A 27,968-nucleotide genomic window follows, 5' to 3' on the forward strand; every position below is an offset into this window, starting at 1 on the left:
TGATCTCGCGAAATTCAGAATCAGAATGTCCTTGTCGATTTGTTTGCAGATTAGCAGTTTGATCATGGTCAAATCCATGCCTGGGGTGGTCGCCGTGCCAATCGCAGTTGATATCAACAGTCCGCAAAAATATACCTAATCGCGACGCCCGTTTAAATCACAAACAACTCCATGCGGAGGCAAAATGCTCTCGCTACCGCTAATCACGCCGCGTGACGTAAGTGGACATTACTGTCAATGGGCGCGACTCGCGATTGACAATGATCAGGCCCACGAGCTCTGGTTCGGCCCCTCCCAACCATATCGTTCCAGCGCGTCCACGCAACAGCAGCACCAGCACCCGCATCACGCGCAGTCCTCGGAAACAACCCGTCGCCAGAACCATCGCGGCTCTAACAACAGCAACAATGGCCGATCATCACTGTTCGCGGCCACGACCACCTCGGACAGCCTCGCGGCGCTGCAGCTCGAGGAGCGCGCGCTGCGCGTGCGCAAGGCCAACATCGCGTCGTTTGGCTACGCATGGCTGAAGCCCGCCGGGTGTCCCAAGACGATGCTCGGGATGAAAGAGGAAGAGGCCGAGCGTGAGGAGGCCATGGCCGCAGCAGCTGCGGAGATGCAAATGGCTGCCGCGGCCACGACAACTCCCGGTGCCGGGCAGGATATGGCCGAGATAGAGGAGGGAATGGAGCGAGACCTCGATGACGATATTCCCGAGGCGGACGAGGTCGAAGGACTGGTCGAAGAAGGCGAGGAAGGGTTCGAGGAGGACGACGAGGGAGAGATGATGATGGAGCGGAATCTCGACGATGATATCCCGGATGCATTTCCAGACTACGACGACGATGAAGACGAAGAGGAAGAAGAAGAAGAGGCCGATTTCGACAACCAGCCCGATCTAGACGACGAGATCCCGGCGGCAGAGGACGACGGGTTCATGGATCGAGATCTGGATGATGATGTCCCGGAAGCCGGCTCTGGCGAGGAGGAGGAGGAAGAAGAAGAAGCAGAAGAAGAAGAATGGCAGCACACCGACACAGAGGATGAGCTCGACGACGACGCCGACAATACGGCCAACGACCCCTTTGCCGAGCACCTTCGCAACGCGCGTACGCCGGGCAGTGCCGGTCGCGGCGCACATCGTGATCACCAGCAACAGCAGCAATATAGTCACGGTGTCCCGCCGAGCGTGCGCCGCCGCCACGAGACTTCTGCGCAGCGGCGTTTTCTCGCCCGATGGAGTGCCGGGCGCGACTCGCTCGGTGTCGGCGACGTCAGCGAGATGTCTCTGGGGGACGAGCTCGACATTGATGACGTGGACGTCGACGTGGATGACCTGCGCGCGTCGATCACTAGTCAGGATAGTCTACGGCAGAGTCGGGGTCGGTTATTTCCGCAGCGGTTTCCTCGACGCGGAGCAAGGGATAGTTTAGGCTGATCTTTCTTTTTGGTCATTTCACGATTTCGCATGGAAAGGAGTTTGGGTTGGTTCGGCGTTGCTGGTACTGTACGAGTATAGAGTCCAGGGGATCAATGCATTAGGTATTATTGATTCCGACACGTACATGACCTTCATAACAAAATTACTGCATAGACGAACCTTCCCAAGCGCCAGCGCATCATAATACATATACAAGCCAGAGATCAAAACAACCAAACGTACACAAACAGCAGAAACACCACGGCAAAGAATCCCAGCCATACGCGCCAGCCGACGCCGGATCGTTCCGCCATGCGCAGCATGCGGTTCATCGTGCCGCGAAGCCGGACACGGGTTGTATCAAATGTGTCGTTGAGCGTTGAGATCTACAGCCGTCAGCACGTATAAATGAATCGGCATTGTGGGAGGGAGTGTACCAAATTCGAGGAATCTTGGATTTCTCTGCTCATGTCTTGCGCCAACTAGTACATACTGGTTAGTATGTAAAGAATTTGATTGGGAAAGGAGAGCTGACGGACCTCCTTGAGCATGCCAACCTTCTTGAAAATCCCCTCAACTTCTTCGCTCTGACCTCCTTCTTCACTGCATAACCCAATCAGCATGTACCTCCCCCAGACAGGAAAAGATGGAACGCACAGCCCCGACAACACCGACTCGGTGTATTGCACCCTGCTGCTGCTCCCACACGTATCAGCACTTATCCCCTTCCATTTCTATAAATCCGATATATTACTGACTTTGAGCCTGGCGTCGCATCACGTTGAAATCCAGCCCTTAACCCACTATATCCATAGCCATTCTGGCCCGCCGTCGGATATCCAGCCGCAGAGCTAGCACTGAACCCGTCCGCTCCAATCCCGGAGGCATACCCACTGTACCCGCCGTAGCCTGCCGCTCCGGGCTTTCCGTGCGGCGACGATCGTGGGCTCGTGTCCGCATAAGGTCCGAAAAGGGAGGACTGGTTATGATGAGGGTGTCGCTTGTTGGGGAAGCTGTCGAACTCGCTATCAGTACACAAAAAGCGTGACCGGGAGACAGTGCGAATTGATGGAAAAGAACGTACCGCGACGCCATTGTGATTCACTTTGGACTATTGTATTCCGAGAGATATTATCATTCTGAAATTTATTTTTTTTTTTTCTGTTTATGTGTTTTTGCGGTGTGGCGCGTGGGAATTCAAGTAGACATGGCAGATGTAAGTAAGCGGCGGCAAATACCACAGGCTAGAGTCTAAAAGAAGAAGACTTGGCGCGATCTGATTTGGCGTTCTCTTGGCTCTTTGTGCATGCTTCAGCTCTGGTCTGGACCAAGGTACAAAACGTCTAGACATTGACTACAAAAACGGTTTGGAGCTTGAATACAAGCGAATTGGCTAGAAGGAATAAAAAGTAGAAAAAGTGATCTAGAAGAGAGTAATACCGGGCAATTCCAAGTCCCGCCGGGGGGGAAAAAATTCGAGGTTAAAAAGATTGAGCCCAGCCCGATTTGAACGGACAACCTTGTGATCTGGAGTCACACGCGCTACCGTTGCGCCATAGGCCCATTTCATGGTAGAAGTCGTCGGATTATCGAAATTCGAACCCTTCACACATATCACCAGGTCATTGCGAATGACTCGCCATCGTGATATTTCAGATGGCAAGAGTCACAATTATTAGTCCGGAATTAATTCGATAAGGAATTGAATTCGCAACTCAACTGCTCAAGGTACTTGCGCCGACCCCAACTTGATTATCGCACTATTAGTCCCGTTCCCTTTGAACAGCCCTACTAGTATGCATATCGATTCCGCCTCACGCAAAGAGCCCATAAAAAGACCATCCATACCCACGCCTTGATTACCAGCCCAAATACCCCGAATTTGCGCCATGACCATCAAATCATCCCGACCATTGCACCGTCCTCCATTAAAAAGAAGTCGTACCTTATACCGATACAAGATCAGTCATTCCGCATGTCGTCGTCGGCCACAAAATCTTCGTCATCATCATCATCCATATCGTCGCCTTCCGTAGCTGCCTCCTCGGCGGCTTTGGCGTAGTCGATTGTTTTGCCGCGCGTGCGGCTACCGCTGATGATGTTTTCGGTCGAGATTGGTTCGAGATTGTCATGTTCATCATCCTCTTCTTCTTCTTCTATAGGGGGTCAAATTTGATTATAGGGATGCGCGGTGTAATAACGGAAATTTACCTTCTTCCTGCAGGCGCGCATCTTATTAGTCGCAGCTATACTTCATAGATTAAAGAATGATTCGGGACGCACAAATCCCTCTAGTTCCTCATCCTCCGAGCTCTCTTCATCCTCATCTTCTTCCATCCAATATTCCTCTTCTGCCTCCTCGACTCTGGCCTTGCCCTTGCCCTTGTCCTTGGCTATCTCTGCTGCAGCCGCGTCCGGCGCATTGGCGGCAGGGTCCGAGCTAAGCGTTGTTTCCTGTTTCTGCTCGTTGTCACCCATGATTTCGTTATGCGCGACGTAGGACAGAGATGATTGATTGCTAAGTATTGAGTAGATAGTAATCTTTGATGTGAGAGGAGCCAAAGTCAAATGCGCGAGGAGGGTATGGATCCATGGAATCGGGCCTATGACCTGTAAGTCCGGACTCGTGGTATTCATTGTTTCTCAGAAGTCACATTAATTGAAAATTGACCAAATGTGTGGATTTTCATGCAATTCCGGGACCGGAATCTTTCTCATGCCAATCAGATTTGATGGATGATGTCATTGGTAATTTTTAGAACGCTGGAGGGACGGTACTGACCCCTATTGGCTGCGTCTCCTGCCCTACAGTTAAAGTTCCGAGACACCAGCTGATCGGCAGGTCGACTGACCAAGACGTCCCTCCCTGTACCCTGCTGCGAAGATTCTCGAGTGAACTACCTATTGATTCAGCCAGACTGCGAGGACGTGTCCCAGCATTACACCTTTTGAGTTGTGAATATTCACAACGTCACATAGGAACCCGCGGGGGTAAAAAAAAAAAAATCAATTGGATTGGGTTAGTAGAAACAAAATGGTTGACCTTGTTCCTGACACGCAGGATGAATTGTCAGAGCCTTGACGCACAACTAGGACAGCTGGAAGAGCCCTTGAAGTTGCCTAGATCTCCATTCTTTCCGATGGCAAGCATAGAGCATGTGATCAAAAGAGAACCTTCCAGGCATCTGCTTGCGTCGAAGACAGCAAGCCATTGCACTGCCTTCTGGAATGCTTCACCATCGAAGTGTGTCGAAGGGTAGAGTTACGTACAGTAGCTGCCTCAGGATTCAGGGCGCCCAGGCTGCGAGCCTGTCAACTGCCCGTCCCCAGCCCAAGCTTTCCGGCTCAAGATACGCTAGACCCGACTAGGAAGGTCCGGTAGCTCTGGAAGACCCAGCGAAGGCCAAGTCCCAGCCCCTTGCAGCTCCTGCAGGGCAATTTCGGCGACCGGAGCTGGGGAGCGGACCCCTGGAGCTTGTTGCCATTGTGGGTCACGTGATTAGGGTTTGGAGGCGAGTCACGTGTCTCTATCGCCACGGGAAAATTGAAATTTCCTGAACGTTCTGCATGCGTAGGAAGGCGGGGCAGGATTACATAAGGGACAAGAAAAAATTTGAAAAGTTACGTCATGATGGCACCCCGCCATGGTCATCGAACAGGACCAGCAAGCAGGACAAACAGCGTCCAGCTGGACAGGCCAGCAGCAAAACAAGCTTGGAGGCCAAATGGAAAGGTCCAGCACTTAGGAGATCTAACGAGCGATTTCTTGCAGCTTCGTGATTTGCCCAAAGCGTAGAAACTCTGGATTCCGCGGGCTGGGTTGCTGGGGCTCTCTAGAAAGCGACGGAAGCTGATCGAAGCCGGAAGCTTCTTCGCGATTCACCGCCAGCGCCTTTTTATATGAATTGAAAGCCCGCACAACACGCTCTCCAGGCTTTTTTTCTCTTTCTACACATCTGTGCTGAGACGAAGAGAAAGGATAGAAAATTTCTTCAGTTGATCAGTTCTGATTGTCCTACTTGATCCGTCTTCCCTTCTAATCTAATCACCATGGCTCCCGCCGTCGGTATCGATCTGGGTACCACGTACTCGTGCGTGGGTGTTTTCCGCGATGACCGCATTGAAATCATTGCCAACGACCAGGGTAACCGAACGACGCCCTCGTTCGTCGCCTTCACCGACACCGAGCGGTTGATCGGTGATGCCGCGAAGAACCAGGTCGCCATGAACCCCTCCAACACCGTCTTCGATGCGAAGCGTCTGATCGGCCGCAAGTTCAACGACCCGGAGGTGCAGGCCGATGCCAAGCACTTCCCCTTCAAGGTCGTCGAGAAGAACTCCAAGCCCATCATCGAGGTCGAGTTCAAGGGCGAGACCCGCCAGTTCACCCCCGAAGAGATCTCGTCCATGGTCCTGACCAAGATGCGTGAGACCGCCGAGTCCTACCTGGGTGGTACCGTCAACAACGCCGTCATCACCGTGCCGGCCTACTTTAACGACTCGCAGCGTCAGGCCACCAAGGATGCCGGTCTGATTGCTGGTCTGAACGTGCTGCGTATCATCAACGAGCCTACTGCCGCCGCCATTGCCTACGGTCTGGACAAGAAGGCCTCGGGCGAGCGCAACGTCCTGATCTTCGATCTGGGTGGTGGTACCTTCGATGTCTCCCTGCTGACGATCGAGGAGGGTATCTTCGAGGTCAAGGCCACCGCTGGTGATACCCACCTGGGTGGTGAGGACTTTGATAACCGCCTGGTGAACCACTTCGTCAACGAGTTCAAGCGCAAGCACAAGAAGGATCTGAGCACCAACCCGCGTGCGCTGCGCCGTCTGCGGACGGCTTGCGAGCGTGCCAAGCGCACCCTGTCGTCGTCGGCCCAGACCTCGATCGAGATTGACTCGCTGTTCGAGGGCATTGACTTCTACACCTCCATCACCCGTGCCCGATTCGAGGAGCTGTGCCAGGATCTGTTCCGCTCGACTATGGAGCCCGTTGAGCGTGTGCTGCGCGACGCCAAGGTCGACAAGTCGTCGGTGCACGAGATCGTCCTGGTCGGCGGTTCGACCCGTATTCCGAAGATTCAGAGGATGGTCGCCGACTACTTCAACAAGGAGCCCAACAAGTCGATCAACCCCGATGAGGCCGTCGCCTACGGTGCTGCCGTCCAGGCCTCCATCCTGTCGGGTGACACCTCGTCCAAGTCGACCAACGAGATCCTGCTGCTGGACGTTGCGCCGCTGTCCGTCGGTATCGAGACTGCTGGCGGTGTCATGACCCCGCTGATCAAGCGCAACACCACCATCCCGACCAAGAAGTCCGAGATCTTCTCGACCTACAGCGACAACCAGCCCGGTGTGCTCATCCAGGTGTACGAGGGCGAGCGTGCTCGTACCAAGGACAACAACCTGCTGGGCAAGTTCGAGCTGACGGGTATCCCACCGGCGCCTCGTGGTGTTCCGCAGATCGAGGTCACCTTCGATATGGACGCCAACGGTATCATGAACGTGTCTGCAGTTGAGAAGGGCACCGGCAAGTCGAACAAGATTGTCATCACCAACGACAAGGGCCGTCTGTCCAAGGAGGAGATTGAGCGCATGGTTGCCGAGGCCGAGAAGTTCCGTGCCGAGGACGAGGCGGAGAAGGCTCGCATTGGCGCCAAGAACGGTCTCGAGTCGTACGCCTACTCGCTCAAGAACACCATCAACGAGGGCAAGCTCAGCATCAGCGACTCGGACAAGGAGAAGCTCAAGTCCAAGATCGACGAGGTCATCAACTGGCTCGACAACAACCAGACTGCCTCCAAGGACGAGTACGAGGAGCAGCAGAAGGAGCTCGAGTCGGTTGCCAACCCGATCATCTCGGCCGCCTACGGCGCCGCTGGCGTGCCGCCGGGTGCTGCCGGCGCCGCGGGTGCGGCTCCTGGTGCTACTCGCACCGCTGATGAGGTTGAGGAGCGCCCTGAGGAGCTGGATTAAACGACGAAAACTGAGAAACAAAAATGACATGAACAAAATGTTTCCTTTTTTTTGTTGTTTTTGTCATGGCGTCTTTAGGTATGCATAGATATGAATGAGATTGTTTTGAATTCATTACTTTCGTGTCCTGTTGTAGTCTGAATAGACGAGTTGGGTACTGGTAATCAGACTGGTGTATCAAAGTGAAGCATCTATTCATTTGTAGACACCAGATGGCTTTCAATACAATTAATCTAATAGTCGTAGTTCATTCACTCAGGCATAGAATAGAACTAGTCTACAAACTCCAAGGCTGCCCTGTCAAGTTGAAATATTTATTCTCACCAAGCAACTACAGCTCGCAGATACAACCGCCATCCAACCCAGAAATATATTTTTTTTTAAAAAAAATACATTGATCGTAGATCCAAGCTGGTCTTTCCCTTTTCAACCAAAAGCAACCATATTCGTGAACATCCATATATGCCCAAGTGACGAAACAGAGCAGCCAAAACAAAAAAAAAAGTATTTTTACAACCCCCGATACTCCCCCCTCAACAACTTTCGAATCCTTTCCCCCGCCGTCGCCATAATCCTCCCCATCGAAGCATCGGCATCATCCTGAGCCTCCCATCGCTGTCTTTGTTGTTGCTGTTGTCCTGTCGTCGACTCCCGATGTTGTTGGAGTTGATCCCGTCGATCTCGCTGAATCCGTAACAAAGCAGAGGTGAACCCGATACCGAGCGCGAAGAGAGGGTCTCCGATTCTACGCAAACATCCACTTATTAGTACTATTGCTTACGACCTGGTTGATTACGGTAGGTACAGAGAGGGGGAAGGGGGAAGGGGGGGGGAAGGAAAAGAGGAAAAGACGGACTTGGAGATGAGGTACGCTGGTTGGGCCATCGTCCTGTTGTGCTTGCTTTCTTTCAGGGTGCCCTGTTTGCTGCTTGTTGTTTTTTTTTTTTTTTTTTCTTTGCTTATGAATTGGAAGAGATAAGTGGTCGTGGCTCGGTGTTGGTGAGGTTTTGACCGTCAGAAAGTTGATGAAGCGAGGTTCTTCCGACATGAGCGGACCATAGCTCCGGGCGGAAGCCAGTTGATGCTTAAAGAGCTTAGCTTCCCGATTTGGTTAGGCCAGTTGGCTTAGATCAGCCCTGACTTGTTCACATGCACCGTGTCATGTATGCGCTCCTCTGAAGTGGCAGACAAACAGATACAATCTTCGTTCTAACCCATGAACGGAGATTCTATTACATAGAACTAATACATATACCCAATGTACATCTAAAACCAATCAATCAATACACGGTCCGAAAGAAAGCTTACATGACCTTCCCAAAGGCCGGAATCAACGTCTGCGCCAGCCAGAAACTAAACACCAGCTTGGGACCCGTCATCAACAGCTTGGGCACCAGTCCCTTGAAGAATGCAGTCGGCCCCTCGTACCGGATCATGTTGGACACGATGCGGAAGCCAGACTCCGGGTTTTCGAAGTTGCGGTTCTGGATCCGCGTCTTGATCACGTCGAGCGGCGCGGAGACGACGAGCGAAGCGCTGGCACCGGAGACCGAGGCGACAAAGTTTTGCGTCCAAGTGGCCTTGTTGTAGTCCTTGAGACCGAAGATGTATTCCTTGGCGAAGGCCGAGCCGCCGAACAGCTATACCTCGGTTAGTTGACGGGTCTAAGAGCCGGAAATAAGGGGCGGGAACTTACAGCAAATGATCCAGGAGCGTTACGAGCAGCCGTCCAGCCAGCTCCTCGGTACAGACCCATACCCTCGTCCTTGATAATCTTGAACAGGCCCCGTCCACGGAACGCCTCCGGGTTAGTCTGCCGCTTGATCTTAAGCACGTCGAGCGGGAGGAGGATGATCTCGCCGATTCCAATCAAGCTAAGGAAATTAGCACCCTCCTCATTCTCCCGATTCCGGTAGTAAAGACGTACCTTCCCGCCGTCGCATGCATAATGGCCTTCCCAGTTCCCGGCCCGAATGCCCGATCAAAGTCCGCCCCGTGGTGCTTGGCCAGGTAATCCCGCACAAACGGCTGCCCGCCATACTTGTAGATCCGCTGCAGCACCTTGTAACCTGCCGCGTATCCCAGACCGGGGAACAGCGAGGTGAACTTGCGCACGACGGGCGCGGACGCATAGTCCTTGAAGATAACTTGATTGAGGGTCGTCAAGGATGTAACCTTTTTTCCCATCAGACAGATTCTACGAGGGCAATGGATTGGTAATGTCTTACTCGGCCATGGTGACTCATCAATCGCTTCGCGGTGGTATCAACCTGTTCTCTGCGTCAATAAATCAAATTACCTTGAAAGAGCCTTGATGTTTTCCATACAGGATGAAACACAAGCAACTCAGCGATACCAGCCGACCCTGAATGCATCAATTAGCATTCCTCAATGACCACCAACACGAGATTCAAAACAACATACCCGAACCCAACAGTCGCGCTGTCGCCGACTCTTTCTTCACATCCTTTGCAGCCGAGCCGGAGCTCGCGCTGACGGCCAAGGCGGGCGCCATTGCGGGAGAATTTACGATCTTCAAGGAGTGAAAAATACCCAACGACGGGAACTTGTCGAAGGAATCGGCAACGTGAGCGACTGCAGTATTTTTCACCGAGGAATCGCGAAATGCTCAGGTCGGCCAAAATTTCTCGGTCAAAGATTGCGCTATTCCTTTTTGGGAAGAGTTATTGATTGGCCGGTGTGGGGGTGTGCGGCTCCGGGGGTCTCCGGCTGATCTTATCGCGCGGATCTGCTGATAAACCCGCAGCCGGGCCATTTCTACGGGGTAAGGGGTCTGGAGGATAGTACAGAGGAAACTTGAATACAATCTAATAGTGTAGTTGTATTCGTGATCTGACAGCACGAAGAGTCCAAAAACCGCGACGTGACGGCTGTAAGAAACCGGGGTTTCCTATGCTCAAGACACAACAACAGCAAGAAACACACGGTAAAGGTCGCACCAGAAGAACGAAAATTAGAATGAAATCAGAACCCAAACGCCCATATGAACCAGTCCGCCCTGCCCTTCCGCTCAGCAGCTGTCCCCAAATGTGTTTTCTCCCGAGTATCTGTATTCCCTGGTCAGCATCACAGTTCCACATGACAAGTACGAGGTCAGGAAGCCCACGTGATGTAGAGGAATCCATCCTCATCCTTGTGCTCCTCGTAGATACTGCTCATCAGTGCTGCTGTCGGTGGCAACACCTCGTCGACAAAGATGAAAATGGCCTTCTCAGGCGACAGCTTGATGCGCTTGCGGATCACGTAGACGAACTGGCCCACGGTAAGGTCCGCCGGGACGAGGTATTTCTTCTTATCGATGGTTGCGATGTCGGACTTTTCGACCTTCTCACAGATCACCTACATAACACTGTATTAACGGGATGGAATCGGGGAATGGGCGAGAGAGACGTACGGGAATCCGGTCCGCGTACTTTTGGCGGATGCGTTCCGCCTCCGCCTTGCGCTTCTCGAAGGGGTGCTCGTCCTTGAACTTGGATCGCATGGTGACGGAGAGATGATAATCGGGCTCGGAAAGATAATGGAGTTAGGAACCGGTCGATAACAGGGTTTTAATTTGCAGAAGTGGGAAGATGAGGTGAGTCGGAATGAGTGATGGTGATGAGAGATGATGGACCCCGCGCGGTATTTGAGTCACGGGGATCGGGCGGTCAGTCGTGGTGGCGGTGTGCGAGAGATGGAAGTGTGACAAGTGACAAGAGCAACTCGCCGCCAGAAAAAGAGCGAATGACTCTAACAATGATGGACTTTCTGATTAGAATTCTGAAAGAGCGGAAGAATGAAACTTGCGGGATTTTGAGTTTACTTTCGTGTGCGTTGGGTGCCTGGTGAACTGTGAGGCTGCCTGGCCTATGCGGTGGCACTCTGTACCTTTTCACAACTCCGCCTATGCAGCCCTACCCTAACAGAGCAAGCAGTTCTGGCAGTTCGAAGTCACTAACGGGACATTTTATTCTAGAATTCTAGATTCAAATGCTATGATGCCATGACCATCCCATACCCAAGACTGTATATATACATAGCACACATCAACCGACCATGCAGTAGTATACAAGTAGAAGAGAACTACCGCCGCCGTTTCTTCGGCTCACATAGCTCCGTCCAGGCATCCTCAAACACTGTCTTCTTGGGCCCCAAATGGCCCGCTTGAAAGTTCATCCGGCGCACCACCTCCATCGCTCCCGTGCCCAGAGACACGGTCTTGCCCATAATGATGCACTCGGACACACCTTCAATCTGATCCGCCCGGCCCGTGCCGCCCGCATCGAACAGATGGTCTGCCGTCTTCTCAAACGACGCCAACTGTAGGACCGAATCTCGCATCTTGGCCAGACCGAATCGCGTGATACCGAGTACCTCACCCGTGCTCGACATCGTGTCGCCCAGCAGCTCAAAGTGACGCGGATCCACGCTCATGTCTTTCATCGTCTCCGCCATTTCTCGGATGATCATCGTCCGTGCAGCCTCGATGCCGAGCACGGCGCGCATCTCCATGATGTTGTTCGTCGACGTCCGGTGCCCGTCCACACCGAGTGTCGTCATGCACTCCCGCAGGCCGTAGCCTTCCACCAGCAGCTTGTTGCGACCCGAGTCGTCTGCTTGGATGATCGCCCGCTTCGTGTTCGGGTGGCCAAGCACTTGGATGTCCGGCAGAACCCGTTTCAGATGCTTTAGCCGCAGGAACGGGTCGGTACTTGTCGCCGCCGCCTCCGTCTTTGAGAGACCCTGCTTGCTTGCAGGATCCATGTCCACGTGGATCTGGATGTGCGACCGGAAGTGCCGGAATTTGAGGTCCGACGCCTTGAACCGCCGGTGCGCCTTGATCGCGTTGACAATGTGCTCCGTCGTCAGCTCCAGCTCCAAGTCCCGGATCGTCTGCCAGTTGATCTTAACCGTGATGTAAGCCTCCTGCGTCGTCCACGACTCACGGATCCAGTGCGTGATGTCCCGGAGGTAGGTTTTCTCAATCCGGCCCTTGACAATCCGTGCAGCGACCACGCTGTCCGGCGTGACAAGCTCGCATGTGATCACCGGAGTGCTGATTTCCTTGGACGCGTTGATGATTTCCTTGATACGGGGCACACCCTGTGTCGTGGCCAGTGAAATACCAGCAAAGTGGAATGACCGCAGCGTCATCTGCGTACCGGGCTCGCCGATCGACTGCGCACCCACCGCACCGACGGCATGGCCGGGCTCAATCTTGGCCCGCTCATACTTTGTCAGACACGACTTGATGAACGCGCGGAGGGCCCGCTCCGACACTTTGCCAACATGGTTCAGTGCCATCTGACGTCGCACGTCAGACGTACTGTCTGCCCCGGCGTGCAGCAGACCGTCGACCTTGGACTCCACAAACTTTTGAATTGACTCGACAAAGTCCCGGCCACTCTCGAATTGATCGATGCCGTGGTCGCTTCGATCCATGTAGTCGAGCTGCTGACCGAGGAGATCCCGTCGCGCGTACCTGGCGCGCTCCTTGGACAGCATCTCTTCTGTGATGTCCATGATCTCCGACGGCAGCAAACTGCGGTCATTCACATCGTAGTTCGTAGCAAGAGCATGGTTCCACGCGCGTTCGAAGTGCACCGGCTTTGCCTTGCCTTCCATGTCGACCGGATCCAGGTTGTCACCTCCGTAGGTGAACTGAATAACATTGGCAGATGAGGTCCGCACCGTGCCGTCGTACCGTGACGACAAATCCTCAAGCGACTTCATCAGTCGACGAGACATGTAGCCAGTCTCGGCGGTCTTGACTGCCGTATCGATCAGACCTTCACGGCCCGACATGGCGTGGAAGAAAAACTCCGTCGGAGTGAGACTGGAGAAGAAGCTGTTACGCACGAAACCCTTCGACGGGGGTTGGCGTGCGTTTTTGGGAAAGTGAGGCAATGTGCGGTCCTGGAAACCTTCCTGAACACGCTGTCCGCCGATGATCTGCTGTCCGACCAGGGCAACCATTTGCGAGACGTTGATACTGGAACCCTTGGATCCGCAGGTGGCCATGATCAGAGGCGCGTTGTGCTTGCTCAATTGTGCGATACATTCGTCTCCTGCCTGCTGACGGACCTTGGACAGGATTCCGGACACGTGCACCTCCATCGTTTGCAGCTCGTCACGACCGGGCATCTTCTCCAGCTTTCCCGCCTTGTACTTGGCAATGATCTCGTCGCACTCGGCGTAAGCTTTCTCGACCAAATCATCCTTGGACTTGACTAGTCGATCGCTGGGGTAGACGTCCGTTACTCCGATGGAGAAACCTTGATTTGAAAACCAACGAGCGGACAACCGAGCAAGCCGTGTCATGCCTTCGGCCGCAACCTTCGGGCCGAAGTCTCGCAACATGACGTAGAACACGTTGTCCTTCTTACCCGAACCGATGGTAGATTTATCCATGACGCCGCACATGACTTCCGAGTTGCGGATCACGAGCCAGCCGTCATTCGGGTCCAGATCCTTTGGTCTGCCATCCTTGGGCTGGGTAAACTCTCGACAAGCTGTGTCCAAGTTGACTTTGACTGGGTCGTCCTTATTCGGGCGCATCAGCACGTTAAAAACTTGCTTTCCCGTCCAGAGCATCTGCGGCTTGAGGATCGACGGCGGAGGAAGATCGAACCGCGTCTCAGGGCCAAGCATGTACATGCAGATTTGAGTGAAGGATTTGCGATCGAAGAACCGATCCTTGCTGCTCAGCAGATATGCCGCGCTGATAAAGTCCTGGATGGCGCCGATAATGGGCTCGCCGTTCTTTGGCGTCGCAAGGTTGTTCTTGACGCCCATGAGTTCCATGGCTTCAGCTCTGGCCTCTTCGGTCTGCGGAATATGTAGGTTCATCTCATCGCCGTCGAAATCAGCGTTGTACGGCGTACACACGCACTCGTTGAGCCGGAATGTCCGATGCGGGCGGACTTTGACAAAGTGAGCCAGGATACTCAGTTTATGAAGGGACGGCTGTCGGTTGAACAATGCAATATCTCCATCCTCCAGATGCCGCTCGACGATGTCTCCAGGCTTCAGATTCTCTGCCATCCAGTTGAGATTTCCGTACTTCAAGAACATCTTTTGTGAACCGCGGAGAATATTGTTCGCTCCAGGCCACTTTTTGGTACCGTTACGAACTCTTTCCTGCAGCTTCTCCAAATTATACCGCGTTACCGTCTCCGGATACGTCAAGTTCTTCGCAACCAGCTCTGGGACTGCAACTTCGTCAATTCGTAGGTTCGGGTCGGGAGAAATGACAGTTCGGCCGGAGAAGTCGACCCGCTTGCCAGACAGGTTCCCCCGGAAGCGCCCGTTCTTGCCCTTTAATCGGGCTACGAGCGAGCGGACAGGCTTTCCCATGTCAGTTTTCAAACTGGGAGTATCGCCGTTGATATACACTGCGATTTGTAGCTGCATGTAATCCCAGCATTCGATGATAGTAGCTACCGGCGCGCCCTTTTTCAACGCATTCCTCAGCGTGATGTTGCTGTCTACGATGTCACCAAGCTTGGCCGTCAGGTCATCCTCGTTCGTTGCGCCGTCCTGGCCAACGGAGGGCCGGATGCAGTTCGGCGGCGCCGGAATATACTGCCATAGGAACATCTCTGGGCGTGCCTCCTTCGGATCCAACCCTAGCAACTCGCAATCGCTATTGGATATTTTCTTGAAGAGATTCAGAACACGCAGCGCGTTCAGGTCATCCTGCGCCTTCTTATAGTATTTCTCCACGTCCGGATTTGTTGCCCTTGCCTCCTCCATAGACTGCTCAAAAACAATCTTGCTAATTGGCGGCGTCTTCTTCGCCGATGTCGACGAATTAAACGCCCGGAACTTGTCGTGCACAATCTTCAACGGGGCAGATCCCGCCTTCTTGACCACCCCGTTGACAGCACCGCAAACTTCACATGTCCGGGTCTTCTTGCACCGGTCCAACACTTTCTTCGCAATCTGCATGCGACGAAGATTATCCAACGTGGGCCGGCGCATCTCCTTGAGAAAGGCCCGGCGTTCCGCCTGCGGCAACAGAATGTTCGAACATTCTTTGCAAATCATCTGCAAGATGGCGATGACGCGCTTGAAATAGCCGATATGGAAAGCCGGCAGCACGAGCCGCACATGGCCAAAATGGCCATTGCAGGTTTGGACTGATCCGCCGCAGGTCTCGCATGTTCCCGTCTTGTTCGAAATTCCCATGCGCTGGTCGAGGGGGCCATATGGCGCAATCTGGCGGTCGCGTTCGAGGTCATAAAACTTTCTGTCCGAGACTTCTACCACCGACTGGCTGACAATGTCATCTTGTGATCTAAGCCGCAGGAGTGTATGTCAGCCGCTGCCTTCGCGCAGTTCTCTACGCGAGTGAAATCTTACAGTGCGCCAAACTTGAGCTGCTTGATAACCTTGGGCACATGGTCAATCACCTGGGCCTTGCCCAGGTCCACCCCTTCCAATGGCTGAATGGCCGTTGCAGTCATGTTCTTCTGCTCATGACAGGCAAGATGCGATGAGTCAACAGCGCCACACGCAAGCGGAGAAACGAACTGGTCGAGTATTCTTCAAATCGCAGTCATGCGACCGTGAAGACGGTTAATCGGAGCTCTCGGAATGATTTTTTGACTGCGATAAGCAAATTCTCAAAACTGCAGGCCGCGGGGTTGGCGACGAACTTTTTGCTCCGTCATGGTCCAGGCCCCGCTGGGAGCGAACAAACAATGCAAACAAATTTCGAACGAAACAAACAATGCAAACAGCACAAACATCCACTTAGTCGTGGACTGAGTGGACTGACTCGGCAATTGGCATGATCTGACTTGGAACTGAAGAAGCCGAGTTTTCTTCATGATCATGAGATGATGACTATTTGATGGGAATCTGACGAGTTTCAGCTTTTCACTTTTAAATATTTCAATGCGACACGCATTGACGGGACAATGGCTACACCTCGACTCTGGACGGCTCCGCGGGCTGCAGTGCGCACCGCTCCGAGAGCTTTGCGATTGACCCAAGGCCAGCGTTTCCATTTCTCGCAGAGGCCCGGCAAAAGGGAGCAAGAGAGCTACACGATTTGGCGGCCGTATCTGCGCCTGGCAATTGGCATTCCGTTTGTCGGCGCTTTGATCTATTCTATGGTACGGCCGCAGCAGCTGTAAGAAACGGCGAGACTAATGGAAGTAGGTGACCGAAAGAGCGGCGCAAACCGGACCACCGTCCGTTGCGGAGCTCGATGCAGTGCTCAAGCGCCAGAAGATCGATGAAACGTCACCGATGCGCCTGCGAATGGAGAAACTTGTCAAAGAACACCAACAAAAGATTGTCGAGGAGCTTAGCCGGATTGATGGGAAATCTTTCCAGACTGATGTCTGGACGCGTCCCAATGGTGGCGGCGGCATCTCATGCGTACTACAGGACGGCAATGTCTTTGAAAAGGCCGGCGTCAACGTATCGACAGTGTATGGGGAGCTGCCGCGTGCTGCCATCGAGAAGATGCGCGTTGACCACAAGTCGCTGATGTCCACGGACGCCGAGTCACTGAACTTCTTCGCGGCGGGACTCTCTCTCGTGCTGCATCCGCACAACCCGATGGCACCAACGGTGCATCTCAACTACCGGTACTTTGAGACGTCGGATCCCAATGACCCCGTCAATGGTGAAAAGCACTGGTGGTTCGGCGGCGGAACGGATCTGACGCCGTCGTATCTCTTCCCGGAGGATGTCAAGCACTTCCACCAGACTATCAAGGACGTCTGCGATAAGCACGACCCAACATATTACCCGAAATTCAAGGCCTGGTGCGACAAGTACTTCTACATCCCGCACCGTCGAGAAGCGCGTGGCGTCGGTGGGATCTTCTTTGATGACCTAGACGAGAACTTTTTGCGTAGCAGCTCGTCGTCGTCACAGAATCCTCAGGAAGCGCTCTTCGCCTTTGTCAGCGATGCGCTTGCCTCTTTCCTTCCTGCCTACGTTCCGATCGTCGAACGGCGTAAGGACATGCCCTTCACGCCGGAGCAAAAACACTGGCAGCAACTACGTCGCGGTCGATACGTTGAGTTCAATCTGATGTACGACCGCGGCACTAGCTTTGGGCTGCGCACGCCAAACTCGCGGATCGAAAGCATCCTTATGAGTCTCCCGCGTACGGCGTCCTGGGTCTACATGGATCCAGTATCCGGTACGAGGACCGATCCTGCTGAAGAGGATGAGCCAGAGGAAATGACGCCGGAGAAGGAGATGCTGGATGTTTTGAAGCATCCGCGGCAGTGGGTATAGACATCCTCACTCTTCAAAAACCATGTAGAATATCTCATGTACATTATCAGCATGTCGTTGGAAAGAGCTATGCGACAATAGAGGAGTCTTTTCGAACCTTGGACATAGAATGAACAATCCTCGACAAGAACTTGACCCGCTGTGCTTGTTCCACGGCGAGCTGCAAGCAAACCAGGCTTCCATTAGAAACTCTAGACTTGCACACTCCCAGCTCACGATTTCCTCTTGGGCGCACAGATGGAAACCGGAAATTATCCTTTCAAAGTTATCCTTTACGCCTCGCTCCCACCGGATACGAACACACCACGACGGGCGGCAATCGCTGCCGGATCGGACAGACTTCCGATTTGCGACAGGGCATTTGCCGCATCCATGAAGGCTGCTGCCCACACCTAACTGGGCCGTGCTCGAGGGTGCCGGCGTGGGTGACTCGGGCGTAGTGATTCTCGTACTCGCAAATCACGGGCGACATCGTCTAGCGCGCATAGCCACCAATCCTCTTCGCCTACCCACATATTGGGCTAGGGCTATCGAACCCGAATGCAAGTTCCTTCCACATCCCAGCTGACATTCTCAATAGCAGCGCCAGTTCTCGTATAGTAGTAACAATGGCTGCTGTGCACATACTAATGATGCGGCCCTTCTGCCCGACGCTAACTCTTGTCTTCTCGCAGCGTTTTGTTGTGATGATCGGTAGGACATTCCAACAAAATAACCTTTATTGCAGTGAAGCTACCTAGTAGATATCGCTGGGAACTCGAAGTTACTACTCGTATCCATTTATCTAGTGGCTGTCTTGTCAACCATAGCCACAGTGTAAGGATGCTGCATTGGTCGATGAAATGGGCCAGTCCAGCGACCATAAAGCCCTAAGATCCTGAGTGTAGCTCTAGACGAAGAATATAACAGATCATTGCCCTCTTCTTTTCCTCGTCGACATAGGAGCTCCGACAGTCACTTCATTTCTTCTTACAACCTGCTGTCGCCTACGTCCTCTGGCCGAACAAAGACTAAACGCCCTCTGTGGTGGATCGAGAACCTTTCCAAACGGGCCTGCTGTCAAAATTGGTGCTCGTGCAAGACAGTCACTTCTTTCATCGCCGATATTAAAGGCTCGGCAATGGCCGTCAAAATTGCTCCGGGGTTTAGCCTGACAAACCGGTGGCTACTGTACATCAGCTACGCTCTAGCCCCAGCACAGTTCCTATCAGGGCTAAATAGCAACTGCCCTAGCAACATCGGCTTTCTCGCATACAACTGGTATACCCAGATCCAATGGTACAGACTCATGTCGAGTAAAGAGGATATCCATGCCATCTCCCTTCTCATGCCGCACTTCAACCTGCTTTACGCCATTTCCTACCTGGGAGGCGTCAGCTCAGGCAACATTTTTATGGCCGTCCTTCTCGGTCTGGGTTCGGTCGGTGTGATGGTTGTGAACACGGTAGCTTCTTGGAAGGCTTGGGTAGTCCACCAGCCGCCGGGCTACGGCGTTTATCAATTCTTCTTTTTTGGCTGGCGAACTCTCACCCGGGGCTGGCATATGGGGCTCTTTTTGCCGTGGCAAATTTTTGACACCCTCCTAGTCTTGTCGTTCGTCCAGTTGGTATCTGGTCTCGCCATATTGGGACCGAAAGCAGCCAGCGAGGGTGATCTGAGGGATGTCAAGTGGTGGCACAGATATCCTGCCATCCCCCTTGGAGTTATTGCCATGCTCTTTCTGGGCTGGCCACTTGTTCTGTGGACGGAGCTTATCATATCGCGGAATCATCTCGAGTCGGAGACCGATAAGACAGCTGTGTGGCTCTTTGTTGCTCAGGTGGTGGCAATGTTGATACCTTCCTGTGGTGCTTGTTTACCAAGCTGGGGAGGCGTACTGGAACGCCTGCCAGGACGTTGCAAGGAGTCTTCTGATACCTCTGTGGAAATGGCCGTCTGAGAGTAGATGGTTCCGTATAGATTGAATCAGAAGAGGTGATTTGCAGTTAGATTCACCTGATACAACAAACCTTCCTAAGGGTTGTTTCAACGAGAGCAGGAAGTGGATGTAAATCCTGACTTGCTCTTTGTAGAAAAAGCTCAAACCGTTCCTTGGTTGACTTGCTAATCGTGCTGTCAAAACCGATTCAGTATGGTGCCGTAGAGTTGATAGTCAATGACAGCATTCCGATGCACACCATGACAGGTACCGTGCATGCATTTCCATGCACGCAAATCATCTTTGACATTACAAATCATGGATCTCCAATTATCCAGAAAACCATGAAGATCGTCAGTCGTCAGCAGCAAAAAGCTTGGATTGCTTTGATGGCGGAGTTCTTTAGGCTAAAGTCCCTCGGAGCGAACGCCGAACAAAAAGCAAAGTCATTCGCTGAAGCCGATCAAGTCTCTCATCCGTAAGTTCAGAACCCGACCAACACAAACAAGTGCCGAAGACCCTGACGGGAACCCAGGCATTCATACCAGCCTCATCCGTGGACCAAGACGATCCGAGAATCCGCGCGAGAACATTCCATGGATAAAACCGAGAGCGAAAAAAAAAGCCCCGCCATCCGAGCGGTTCGCCGATGCGGGGATCTCTCTACCAGGGATACGACAATTATTAATATCAAGAGGCCCCTCGTCTTTTCCATACGAGGTGTTTAAACTCGAGAGAGTCTAGCAATTGTACATACAAGTCGCGACAATGGCCTTTGAAGCGCGCTGGGGTATTCTCGGTGAGTTCGAGCGCTCTACGAAGGGAAAGATATGCATGATTGCTGACTTTTGATAGCCACCGGTGGCATTGCTGCCAGTACGTTCGTTCCTCGAAAACAATGAATACTTGTAGTCAAAGGGGATAACTAATTTCCGCAGCCTTTGTCAAGGACCTTCTTCGTGACGCTAAGGCTCGAGGCGCCGAGGACGTCAAGCACACCGTCCGCGCCGTGGCCTCGTCCTCGTCTAAAGAACGCGCTGAGAAATTCATCGCCGAGACGGGTATTCCAGCCCCCTGCGCTGCCTATGGCAGCTACGAGGAGCTGGTGGCCGACCCCAACGTGGACATTATCTACGTCGCGACGCCGCACTCGCACCACTTCCAGAACACGATGCTTGCGCTCCAGGCCGGCAAGCACGTGCTGTGCGAGAAGCCCTTCACTGTTAATGCCGAGCAGCTGGAAGTGCTGCGCGACGTGGCCCGTCAGAAGAAGCTATTCCTTATGGAGGCCGTCTGGACGCGCTACTTCCCGGTCTCCGTTACGATCCGCGACTTGATCCGCCGCGGTGAGATCGGCGAGGTGCTCCGCGTGACAGCGGATAACAGCGTTGGCGCGAACCCAGAGAATGAATGGGGCGATAAGCACCGCATGGTGAATCTGGACCTGGCGGGTGGTGCGCTGCTGGATTGTACGCCCTCTCCCCTTGGCATTTTCGCTGGTACGGATCTGTGCTGATGGGAAACAGTGGGTATCTACTCTCTCACCTGGGTCTTCCAAACTCTCTACCACACTCTGCCGGTGGACCAGCGCCGTCCTCCGAGCGCCATCTCCTCCTATGTCGCTAAGTACCCCGGTACTGGCGCTGACGAGGACACCACCATTCTACTGACCTTCCCCACGACGACTCCGACGAACAACTTCCAGCCGGGTCGCACGTCGCACGCCGTGGCGTCGACCTCCCTCCGTCTGGCCTCGTTCCCTGACCGTGGCAAGGCTGCCGGTCCCGCTATCCGGATCCAGGGAACCAAGGGTGAGATCCAGGTCTTCGGTCCCGCTTACCGGCCCGAAGGTTTCCGGCTCATTCCGCTGGTCCCCAAGGGCACCGACCCGAGTGCGGTGCAGATTCAGGAGGTCGAGAATCCGTTCCCGGACAATGGCCATGGCATGTACTGGGAGGCGGATGAGGCGGCGCGTTGCCTCCGTGATGGCAAGCTCGAGAGCGAGACCATGCCCCTGGAGGAGAGCATCCAGCTGATGCGCGTCATGGATGAGGTGCGCAAGCAGGTCGGATTGGTGTATCCGGAGAAGATTGAGTCGCGGACATATCCTCTGCAGCTGTGATTGTACATAGTAAAGGAGTGTAAAGTCTTCTGTATGAGCCTTGACGAAATGTAAATAAAAAAAAAAAGGAAATCTCTATTGTTACCCTTTTCCATTATTTTACACGAGAGATGTAGGAAATTAAATCACTTGCGCAGCCCTATTTGGTCCAAAACACTCTTAGGCTTATTCTCAATCACCCCCAGCAAGCTCTTCCACACCTGGCCGGGCTCCTGGCTGGCGTCAATTCCGCGCCAGATGCCCGTCTTCTTGTAATACTCAACGACGGGCGCCGTCTGCGCGTGGTAGGTGGCCAAGCGCTTCTTGAGAGTCTCGGCGTTGTCATCCGACCGCTGGATGAGCGGCTCCCCAGTCACGTCATCCTTCATGTCCACCTTGGGCGGGTTGAAGATCTTGTGGTACGTGCGCCCGGACGCCGGGTGGATCAGCCGACCTGTGATGCGCGCCACCAGCAGCGAGTCGTCAATCTTGAGCTCAACAGCGTGCTGCAGCTTTTGCTGCTTGGCCGCGAGCATTTCGTCAAGGCGCTCCGCCTGCGCGACGGTACGGGGGAAGCCGTCGAGGATGAAGCTAGACACACATCATCAGCATCCCTATCCAAGTTGACCGGAAGGTGCGATAATACCCGTTCTTGCACTCCTGATTCGTCTCCAACTCGTTCTTGATCATGTTGACCATGATCTCGTCGGAGACCAAGCCGCCCTGGTCCATGATCTTCTTGGCCTGCTTGCCGAGTTCCGTCTGCTTCGCGACCTGGGACCGGAGCATGTCACCGGTGGCCTAGCAAGTCAGCTACATATATTTCTGAGCGCCGGGAAATTTCTCCTTACCAAATGGCACACGCAGAACTTCTCCTTGAGCTTCGGAGCTTGCGTTCCCTTGCCTAGCGCCCCGGTTAATTCTTTCTTTCGATTCCGGCGGCATAGATGCCCACGTACCTGCACCAGGAGGTCCCATCAGAATCATCCGCAATTGCTCCGACACGGATTTCTGGGGGCGCTCATTGTCGGCAAGGCGCTCCTCCAGCTGCGCGACCCGCGCCTCGAGCTTGCTGATGACATCCTTGAGACCGTCGACGGTCTCCTGCGTGATGGGAGCCATTGAGCCAGACGAAGCGGACGGGGGGGAATAAGCCCGGGGGAGGTATCCAGTAGCAGGGAAGAAGACACGGGCTAAAGGAGGATTGAACAAGGGTGACAGGTGTATATTAATGCAAGTAAAAAAGATGTGGAGATGGACCATCCGTTCTCGGAGTTTGGCCTGAGGCTCGCCGTTAGCCCGGTCGAGCGGCCGAGGAATGAGTACTACGTCTTAGCACATGGTCTTAGAAATCTTGATTTTTGTTTTATTTATCCGAACTGGTATACAACCGAATTTTCTAGCTCCATTCTGTCGCAGTGTCAATTGTAGGCCTGCTTAAAGTATGTTCCAAAGTTTCCAACATGGTCAATCCAACAGAAAAAAATATTGATGCCTGATTGGTCAGGCACCAATAGCTAGGCGGTGATCGCAGACGCAATCAAGCTGTAGGTGTAAGGTAGCTCAGCAGTCAACATCACATCAACCCCGTCATCTTCACGATTTCCGCAATCTAATCCGTCACCATGCCGGCCACGACGGCGGAGACTCTCTCGCTGGTGACGCGCACCGTCTCCGTGGCGCCTCTTGTCCTCCTCTCCGTCGCCGATCACTACGGCCGAACCGCCAAAGGAACCCGGAAACGAGTCGTAGGCGTGCTGCTGGGACAGAACAATGGCTCGAATGTCCGGGTATCGAATAGTTTTGCCGGTGCGTATATACTTCCTTGGGGGTTTTCGAGCTTCGATGACGCGTTCGCTGACAGGTTTCTGTAGTCCCCTTCGAAGAGGACGAAAAAGACCCCTCTGTTTGGTTCCTTGACCACAACTTTGTGGAATCCATGGCAAACATGTTCAAGAAGATCAACGCGCGCGAGAAGTTGATAGGGTGGTACCACTCCGGACCGAAGCTGCGGGCGTCAGACCTCGAGATCAACGAGCTGTTCAAGCGGTACACGCCGAACCCGCTGCTGGTCATTGTCGATGTGCAGCCGAAGGAGGTGGGCGTGCCGACGGACGCATACTTTGCGGTAGAAGAGATCAAGGATGTGAGCTACTTCTCGACACTACGCTCTCCACTGCGCGAACGCGAAATGCTAAACTACAAGCTTAGGACGGCACAACAACATCCAAGACGTTTGTACACATTCCCTCCACAATCGAAGCGGAAGAAGCGGAGGAGATTGGCGTCGAGCACCTCCTCCGTGACATCCGCGACGTAGCAGTCGGCACGCTATCGACGCGCATCACGTCGCAGCTGCAGTCGCTGCAAGGGCTGCACCTCCGCCTGCGCGACATCGGGCAGTACCTGCAAAAGGTCCTCGACCACGAGCTGCCCATCAACCACGCCATCCTGGGCAACCTCCAGGACGTCTTCAACTTGCTGCCGAACCTGAGCACACCGCCGTCGAACCTGGGCATCTCCAATAATCCAACAGGCGATCCGGCGCCGGCATCCGCGCTCGTCGAGAACAGCGAGCTGGTGCGCGCTATGACCGTCAAGACAAATGACCAGCTCATGGCCATCTACGTCAGCAGCTTGATCCGAGCCATCACGGCGTTCCACGATCTGATCGACAACAAGATCCAGAACCGCCAGCAGCAGGAAGAGTTGGAGAACAAGAAAGAGGAGGCCCGAGAAAAGGAAAAGGAAGCCAAACAGAACGGCACCTCCGCGGAGTCCAAAGATGATAAGGACAAGGAAAAGGATAAAGGACAGAACAAGAAAAAGTCATGAAATGAATCTAGAGTCATGATGTACTGCTATGCTATATTTCATTTTTGCACTTGGACCTTATGATTCATTACGTAGATTCTATTTCCGCCGCTGACACCAGAGTAAACACGCAAGAAGATGTTTACACATAGGGCTATCCGGTCCAGCATCGCGTGCTAATCTCCCCCCAAACCAGTCCACATCGTTTCGACGCCCTCCACTATAACGCGTGCGCGCAGTGGAAAGGGCCTCGAGGGTAAACGCCGGACAGGTACAATTCCACGCATCTAGCCGGACTTCATACCCTATCCCTTGTCCCGTCCCTGCAACGCCATACTCACTGCCGCCGCCGTCGTTGTCTGGGACCTGGCTATGAAGAATGGACAGCGCTGGGATAGTAGGAGTCAACGGTCTTGACTCAGACTCTGTTCCTGTCATCTCGGTCGACGCTGAGCGGACGAAATATACGTGCCTCTCGCGTCGTTCCACGTCGCGGCCATCGAGTTCCTCGTCGCCCGCGATAACGCGGTAAATGAGTCGCCGGTCGATAATGTCCAGAGCAGGAAGAAGGAGTTTGGGATATATCGTGTGGAGGGCCAGGAGGAACGCTTTTGCTTTGGTTTCTGCTACATGATGGGGTTCGACTTCTGCCGAGCCGGTACGAGTAGTAGTAGTATTTCGTTCGCGGATGGCGGAGGAGGCGTGAGAGATGAGCGTTGAGAGGAAGGAAGTGCCGGACGGGAGGTCGAGGGGTTGAATTAGATCATGGTCGGTCATGGTGGTGTGGGAAAAGTGGTTAAAGTAATGATGGCACATAAAAATCAACGTTTGTCCATGAAAAATATATCCATTTGAATAGATCAAATCCAACACATAACCACTGAACGCGACTTGGTATAGAGTATACATAGTCCAAAACAGCTCGAGGCAGGCAATTATGCCTCTGGATCTGCATCCCCGTCCGCATTTTCGCTTGTAGTCCAATCCGCATCTCCATTCTCAGCGCAATCTACTAGATTCCATTCTGTATCCCCATTTGCATTCTCATTCGTATCTGACTGTGATTTCCACTCCTTCTCCGCCTCCTCGGCCTTAGCATCTACCTTCGCTTGCACAGTTCCCAGTCTCCGATACGCCAACAGTGAGACCTTGGTCGTATCCGTCTGCATTCCCTGTAACTGCTCAAGACTGCAGCGCCGCGACTCCTCGTCGTTAAAATGCGCCCATTTGCCCTCAGGGCCGAGGAAACCCCCGTGATAGTGGCCGCTTGCAGTATCGTACGCTTCGTGGAAGACCACCCCGTAGAGTTCATAGTACACGTACTCCACGTAGGCCCGGTCCTTGTCCGGCTCCGGATATACTGATACGGTGGCATAGGGGTCAAGCTTGAACCGGTTTCCTCTCGAGACTGAGTATATGCGGACAAAGAGTAGCGGGGGTCCGCTGCGCAGCGGCGAACCCTCGATAAGATCCCCGACGGCATCGCAATTTTCGCATCGACCTGAGGTTTTGTTGTGCATGAGGCCATGAATTAGAGCTTCCCTTGTGGATATTATTCCCGACGACCGCTTGTCCGCGGTAGGGCCGTCTGCTTTCAGTGTGTCTTCGGCCCGGGGCATGACCGTGACGATCATGTACTTGAGCTGGGAGTCAGGAAGCCTGCCCATCCGTCGTTCCGCGACCAACCCGCAAGCTTGACAATATAAAAACGTCCATCGATGGATCTCAGCGAGCTGGAAAACGCTCGGCCTGGGAAATACTAGCTCAGTTCCATATATCTTGTTCCCGTTTCCCATCGGCCTTACCTCCCAAACTCATCCTCGATTAGCCGAGTAAGCAAGGAAGCCAGGTACTCCTGCGCGTCCTGCTGGCTATGCAACCATTCCCAACTGGCCCCATTCATGTGCTCGTCCCGCGGCACCGTGTCTTCCCAAAACCTTCTTAGCGCGCCCTTGAATTCCTCAGGCCGCTTCGTTTCCCAGAACTGATTAAACAGGTCGTGGAATCGACAGGCTAGACACGCGCAACCTTCGCCATAAGCATCATGCACTTTGTCGAGCTCGTTCACCAGGAGCGGCGCATGGAACAACATCACCAGAATAACGTTGCGGTAGCATTCGACCTTGTCCTTATTTGGAAGCCCCGCTGGAACTGCGGGCCAATTCTTGATAGCTTTTGTCCATTCGTGATCATCTTCTGACGGCTCTTCAGTCGGGGAAGACTGAGCAGGCTGTCCATCAGTTGGCAAGTCCTCCGCCATGATCTGTCGTTTCTCTTGGACGAAAAAGAGTATTCTTTGCTACGTGTCTGGCTTTTGCTGCCATGATTTCATCTGCATTATATCGCTGCGCTTTGTTTTCTTTCACTTCTGATTTCAAATATCTCTTTGTCTTCACCTCTGATGAGGTCGGAGAATTTGGGCCAGCTTGATCAAGATCAAATTTGGACCAGCGAAAGTACTTTTCCTGCGAAACACTGCTGAGACAAGTGATCAAAGAACAGAGCCTTGGTCATCAAGATTGCTGCCTTAGTGGGGAAACGAATTTCGTTGTCTGAGCATTGTTAGATTTCGAGATACTACTCATATTCAGGACCGTGGATGATAAACTGCGCTGGAGTAGTTTAGTAGATGAAGCCGAATAAAAATGGTTCTTAGATAAAAAAAAACTCGGTAGGCCGGGCTATGCCAGGTTCATTTGTATTCCTTGGAAGAGCCAGTGATGCCCTTGAAACGCTTATCAGGGCAACGGTTGAGCAGGCCTGAAGCTCGATCCGCAAAGCCACATTCCTGGGAACCATCGCTGTCACTGAAAACACAGGATGGTGCTAGATTAGTATCGTACAATGCACCTTGTTCGAGTTAATGCCTTGATCATGATGGCGCTCTGTAGATAGGTCCTTTGCAGTCCCTGGCTCTACAAGGAAACCCAGACAAGCGACAAAACACACACTGAACGTCCATAGGATTTGATCCTTGACTTGCCCAGGTTATCGGATTCCGCATCTCAATATAGACGGGTACCACGATGCAAGCAGGCGGCGATGTTCAATCGTAACTGCCCTGAGTTGTGCACGAACATCAATGGCAGTTATGCATTGATAGTGAGACGCGAGGAGTGACTTCGGGGTCAGGTCAATCGACGAGCTCCCGCCAGTAATTGGCTTTAACACGGATCTTCAACCGATGGACGTGGCCGCTTCTCTTTGTTTCAAGGACCCAGCTTCGATCTGAAGATCAAAGTGGTCACAGTGACCTGTGCTTGTCTCATGTTCAAACAGTGATCTCATATTAAGGATCATTGAGATCCCATGGAGGATCCTGGCGACAAAATCTCATATTCTAGTCATCTCGAAGCGCGCTCAAAAATGGGACATGCCAACGGAACAAGCCCGAAAGTGGATTTCTTGTTGGAATCTTTGATCGCAACTCCACACGGATCTCGTAGAACATCAAGCCACCGACTCATCAAGTA

General features: G+C 53.3%; 16 protein-coding genes and 1 non-coding gene across 17 annotated transcripts; 7 read left to right on the forward strand and 10 right to left on the reverse strand.

The window, feature by feature from the left end:
• Positions 1 to 184: 184 nt before the first annotated feature.
• Positions 185 to 1,438, forward strand: VTN49DRAFT_8010 (uncharacterized protein; the record flags this gene model as incomplete). The annotated part of the gene is made up of 2 exons (XM_069416344.1): positions 185 to 217; positions 269 to 1,438. The coding sequence occupies 2 exons, from the start codon at positions 185 to 187 to the stop codon at positions 1,436 to 1,438; spliced, it is 1,203 nt and encodes a 400-aa protein (XP_069272371.1).
• A 206-nt stretch (positions 1,439 to 1,644) lies between these two features.
• VTN49DRAFT_8011 (uncharacterized protein) lies at positions 1,645 to 2,515 on the reverse strand (the record flags this gene model as incomplete). Its single annotated transcript, XM_069416345.1, has 6 exons — positions 1,645 to 1,806; positions 1,858 to 1,902; positions 1,960 to 2,023; positions 2,078 to 2,116; positions 2,179 to 2,433; positions 2,505 to 2,515. 6 exons carry the CDS (start codon positions 2,513 to 2,515, stop codon positions 1,645 to 1,647), a joined length of 576 nt encoding a protein of 191 aa, XP_069272372.1.
• Positions 2,516 to 2,911: 396 nt separating this feature from the next.
• On the reverse strand, positions 2,912 to 2,983 carry VTN49DRAFT_t10. Its single transcript has one exon. It is a non-coding gene; the product is annotated as a tRNA-Trp (tRNA).
• A 399-nt stretch (positions 2,984 to 3,382) lies between these two features.
• VTN49DRAFT_8012 (uncharacterized protein) lies at positions 3,383 to 3,898 on the reverse strand (the record flags this gene model as incomplete). The annotated part of the gene is made up of 3 exons (XM_069416346.1): positions 3,383 to 3,576; positions 3,632 to 3,638; positions 3,704 to 3,898. The coding sequence occupies 3 exons, from the start codon at positions 3,896 to 3,898 to the stop codon at positions 3,383 to 3,385; spliced, it is 396 nt and encodes a 131-aa protein (XP_069272373.1).
• Positions 3,899 to 4,648: 750 nt separating this feature from the next.
• On the forward strand, positions 4,649 to 5,443 carry VTN49DRAFT_8013 (uncharacterized protein; the record flags this gene model as incomplete). The annotated part of the gene is made up of 3 exons (XM_069416347.1): positions 4,649 to 4,664; positions 4,794 to 4,906; positions 5,354 to 5,443. 3 exons carry the CDS (start codon positions 4,649 to 4,651, stop codon positions 5,441 to 5,443), a joined length of 219 nt encoding a protein of 72 aa, XP_069272374.1.
• Positions 5,444 to 5,470: 27 nt separating this feature from the next.
• Positions 5,471 to 7,396, forward strand: VTN49DRAFT_8014 (uncharacterized protein; the record flags this gene model as incomplete). The annotated part of the gene is made up of 1 exon (XM_069416348.1): positions 5,471 to 7,396. One exon carries the CDS (start codon positions 5,471 to 5,473, stop codon positions 7,394 to 7,396), a length of 1,926 nt encoding a protein of 641 aa, XP_069272375.1.
• Positions 7,397 to 7,906: 510 nt separating this feature from the next.
• On the reverse strand, positions 7,907 to 8,281 carry VTN49DRAFT_8015 (uncharacterized protein; the record flags this gene model as incomplete). Its single annotated transcript, XM_069416349.1, has 2 exons — positions 7,907 to 8,141; positions 8,253 to 8,281. The coding sequence occupies 2 exons, from the start codon at positions 8,279 to 8,281 to the stop codon at positions 7,907 to 7,909; spliced, it is 264 nt and encodes an 87-aa protein (XP_069272376.1).
• A 419-nt stretch (positions 8,282 to 8,700) lies between these two features.
• VTN49DRAFT_8016 (uncharacterized protein) lies at positions 8,701 to 9,911 on the reverse strand (the record flags this gene model as incomplete). Its single annotated transcript, XM_069416350.1, has 6 exons — positions 8,701 to 9,036; positions 9,093 to 9,270; positions 9,324 to 9,571; positions 9,625 to 9,666; positions 9,724 to 9,761; positions 9,821 to 9,911. The coding sequence occupies 6 exons, from the start codon at positions 9,909 to 9,911 to the stop codon at positions 8,701 to 8,703; spliced, it is 933 nt and encodes a 310-aa protein (XP_069272377.1).
• A 516-nt stretch (positions 9,912 to 10,427) lies between these two features.
• On the reverse strand, positions 10,428 to 10,901 carry VTN49DRAFT_8017 (uncharacterized protein; the record flags this gene model as incomplete). The annotated part of the gene is made up of 3 exons (XM_069416351.1): positions 10,428 to 10,464; positions 10,524 to 10,756; positions 10,812 to 10,901. 3 exons carry the CDS (start codon positions 10,899 to 10,901, stop codon positions 10,428 to 10,430), a joined length of 360 nt encoding a protein of 119 aa, XP_069272378.1.
• Positions 10,902 to 11,482: 581 nt separating this feature from the next.
• Positions 11,483 to 15,867, reverse strand: VTN49DRAFT_8018 (uncharacterized protein; the record flags this gene model as incomplete). Its single annotated transcript, XM_069416352.1, has 2 exons — positions 11,483 to 15,698; positions 15,764 to 15,867. The coding sequence occupies 2 exons, from the start codon at positions 15,865 to 15,867 to the stop codon at positions 11,483 to 11,485; spliced, it is 4,320 nt and encodes a 1,439-aa protein (XP_069272379.1).
• Positions 15,868 to 16,323: 456 nt separating this feature from the next.
• Positions 16,324 to 17,662, forward strand: VTN49DRAFT_8019 (uncharacterized protein; the record flags this gene model as incomplete). Its single annotated transcript, XM_069416353.1, has 2 exons — positions 16,324 to 16,521; positions 16,568 to 17,662. 2 exons carry the CDS (start codon positions 16,324 to 16,326, stop codon positions 17,660 to 17,662), a joined length of 1,293 nt encoding a protein of 430 aa, XP_069272380.1.
• Positions 17,663 to 18,782: 1,120 nt separating this feature from the next.
• VTN49DRAFT_8020 (uncharacterized protein) lies at positions 18,783 to 19,601 on the forward strand (the record flags this gene model as incomplete). Its single annotated transcript, XM_069416355.1, has 1 exon — positions 18,783 to 19,601. The coding sequence occupies one exon, from the start codon at positions 18,783 to 18,785 to the stop codon at positions 19,599 to 19,601; it is 819 nt and encodes a 272-aa protein (XP_069272381.1).
• A 747-nt stretch (positions 19,602 to 20,348) lies between these two features.
• VTN49DRAFT_8021 (uncharacterized protein) lies at positions 20,349 to 21,702 on the forward strand (the record flags this gene model as incomplete). Its single annotated transcript, XM_069416356.1, has 4 exons — positions 20,349 to 20,379; positions 20,436 to 20,456; positions 20,519 to 21,049; positions 21,107 to 21,702. 4 exons carry the CDS (start codon positions 20,349 to 20,351, stop codon positions 21,700 to 21,702), a joined length of 1,179 nt encoding a protein of 392 aa, XP_069272382.1.
• A 125-nt stretch (positions 21,703 to 21,827) lies between these two features.
• VTN49DRAFT_8022 (uncharacterized protein) lies at positions 21,828 to 22,803 on the reverse strand (the record flags this gene model as incomplete). Its single annotated transcript, XM_069416357.1, has 4 exons — positions 21,828 to 22,272; positions 22,328 to 22,482; positions 22,533 to 22,585; positions 22,641 to 22,803. The coding sequence occupies 4 exons, from the start codon at positions 22,801 to 22,803 to the stop codon at positions 21,828 to 21,830; spliced, it is 816 nt and encodes a 271-aa protein (XP_069272383.1).
• A 503-nt stretch (positions 22,804 to 23,306) lies between these two features.
• Positions 23,307 to 24,516, forward strand: VTN49DRAFT_8023 (uncharacterized protein; the record flags this gene model as incomplete). The annotated part of the gene is made up of 3 exons (XM_069416358.1): positions 23,307 to 23,490; positions 23,556 to 23,827; positions 23,893 to 24,516. 3 exons carry the CDS (start codon positions 23,307 to 23,309, stop codon positions 24,514 to 24,516), a joined length of 1,080 nt encoding a protein of 359 aa, XP_069272384.1.
• Positions 24,517 to 24,594: 78 nt separating this feature from the next.
• Positions 24,595 to 25,272, reverse strand: VTN49DRAFT_8024 (uncharacterized protein; the record flags this gene model as incomplete). Its single annotated transcript, XM_069416359.1, has 1 exon — positions 24,595 to 25,272. One exon carries the CDS (start codon positions 25,270 to 25,272, stop codon positions 24,595 to 24,597), a length of 678 nt encoding a protein of 225 aa, XP_069272385.1.
• Positions 25,273 to 25,430: 158 nt separating this feature from the next.
• VTN49DRAFT_8025 (uncharacterized protein) lies at positions 25,431 to 26,755 on the reverse strand (the record flags this gene model as incomplete). Its single annotated transcript, XM_069416360.1, has 2 exons — positions 25,431 to 26,244; positions 26,301 to 26,755. 2 exons carry the CDS (start codon positions 26,753 to 26,755, stop codon positions 25,431 to 25,433), a joined length of 1,269 nt encoding a protein of 422 aa, XP_069272386.1.
• Between the last annotated feature and the right edge of the window lie 1,213 nt (positions 26,756 to 27,968).

This window comes from Thermomyces lanuginosus (genome assembly GCF_041956635.1).
Source record: "Thermomyces lanuginosus strain ATCC 200065 unplaced genomic scaffold VTN49scaffold_7, whole genome shotgun sequence".
Taxonomy (NCBI): Eukaryota; Fungi; Ascomycota; class Eurotiomycetes; order Eurotiales; family Trichocomaceae; genus Thermomyces; species Thermomyces lanuginosus.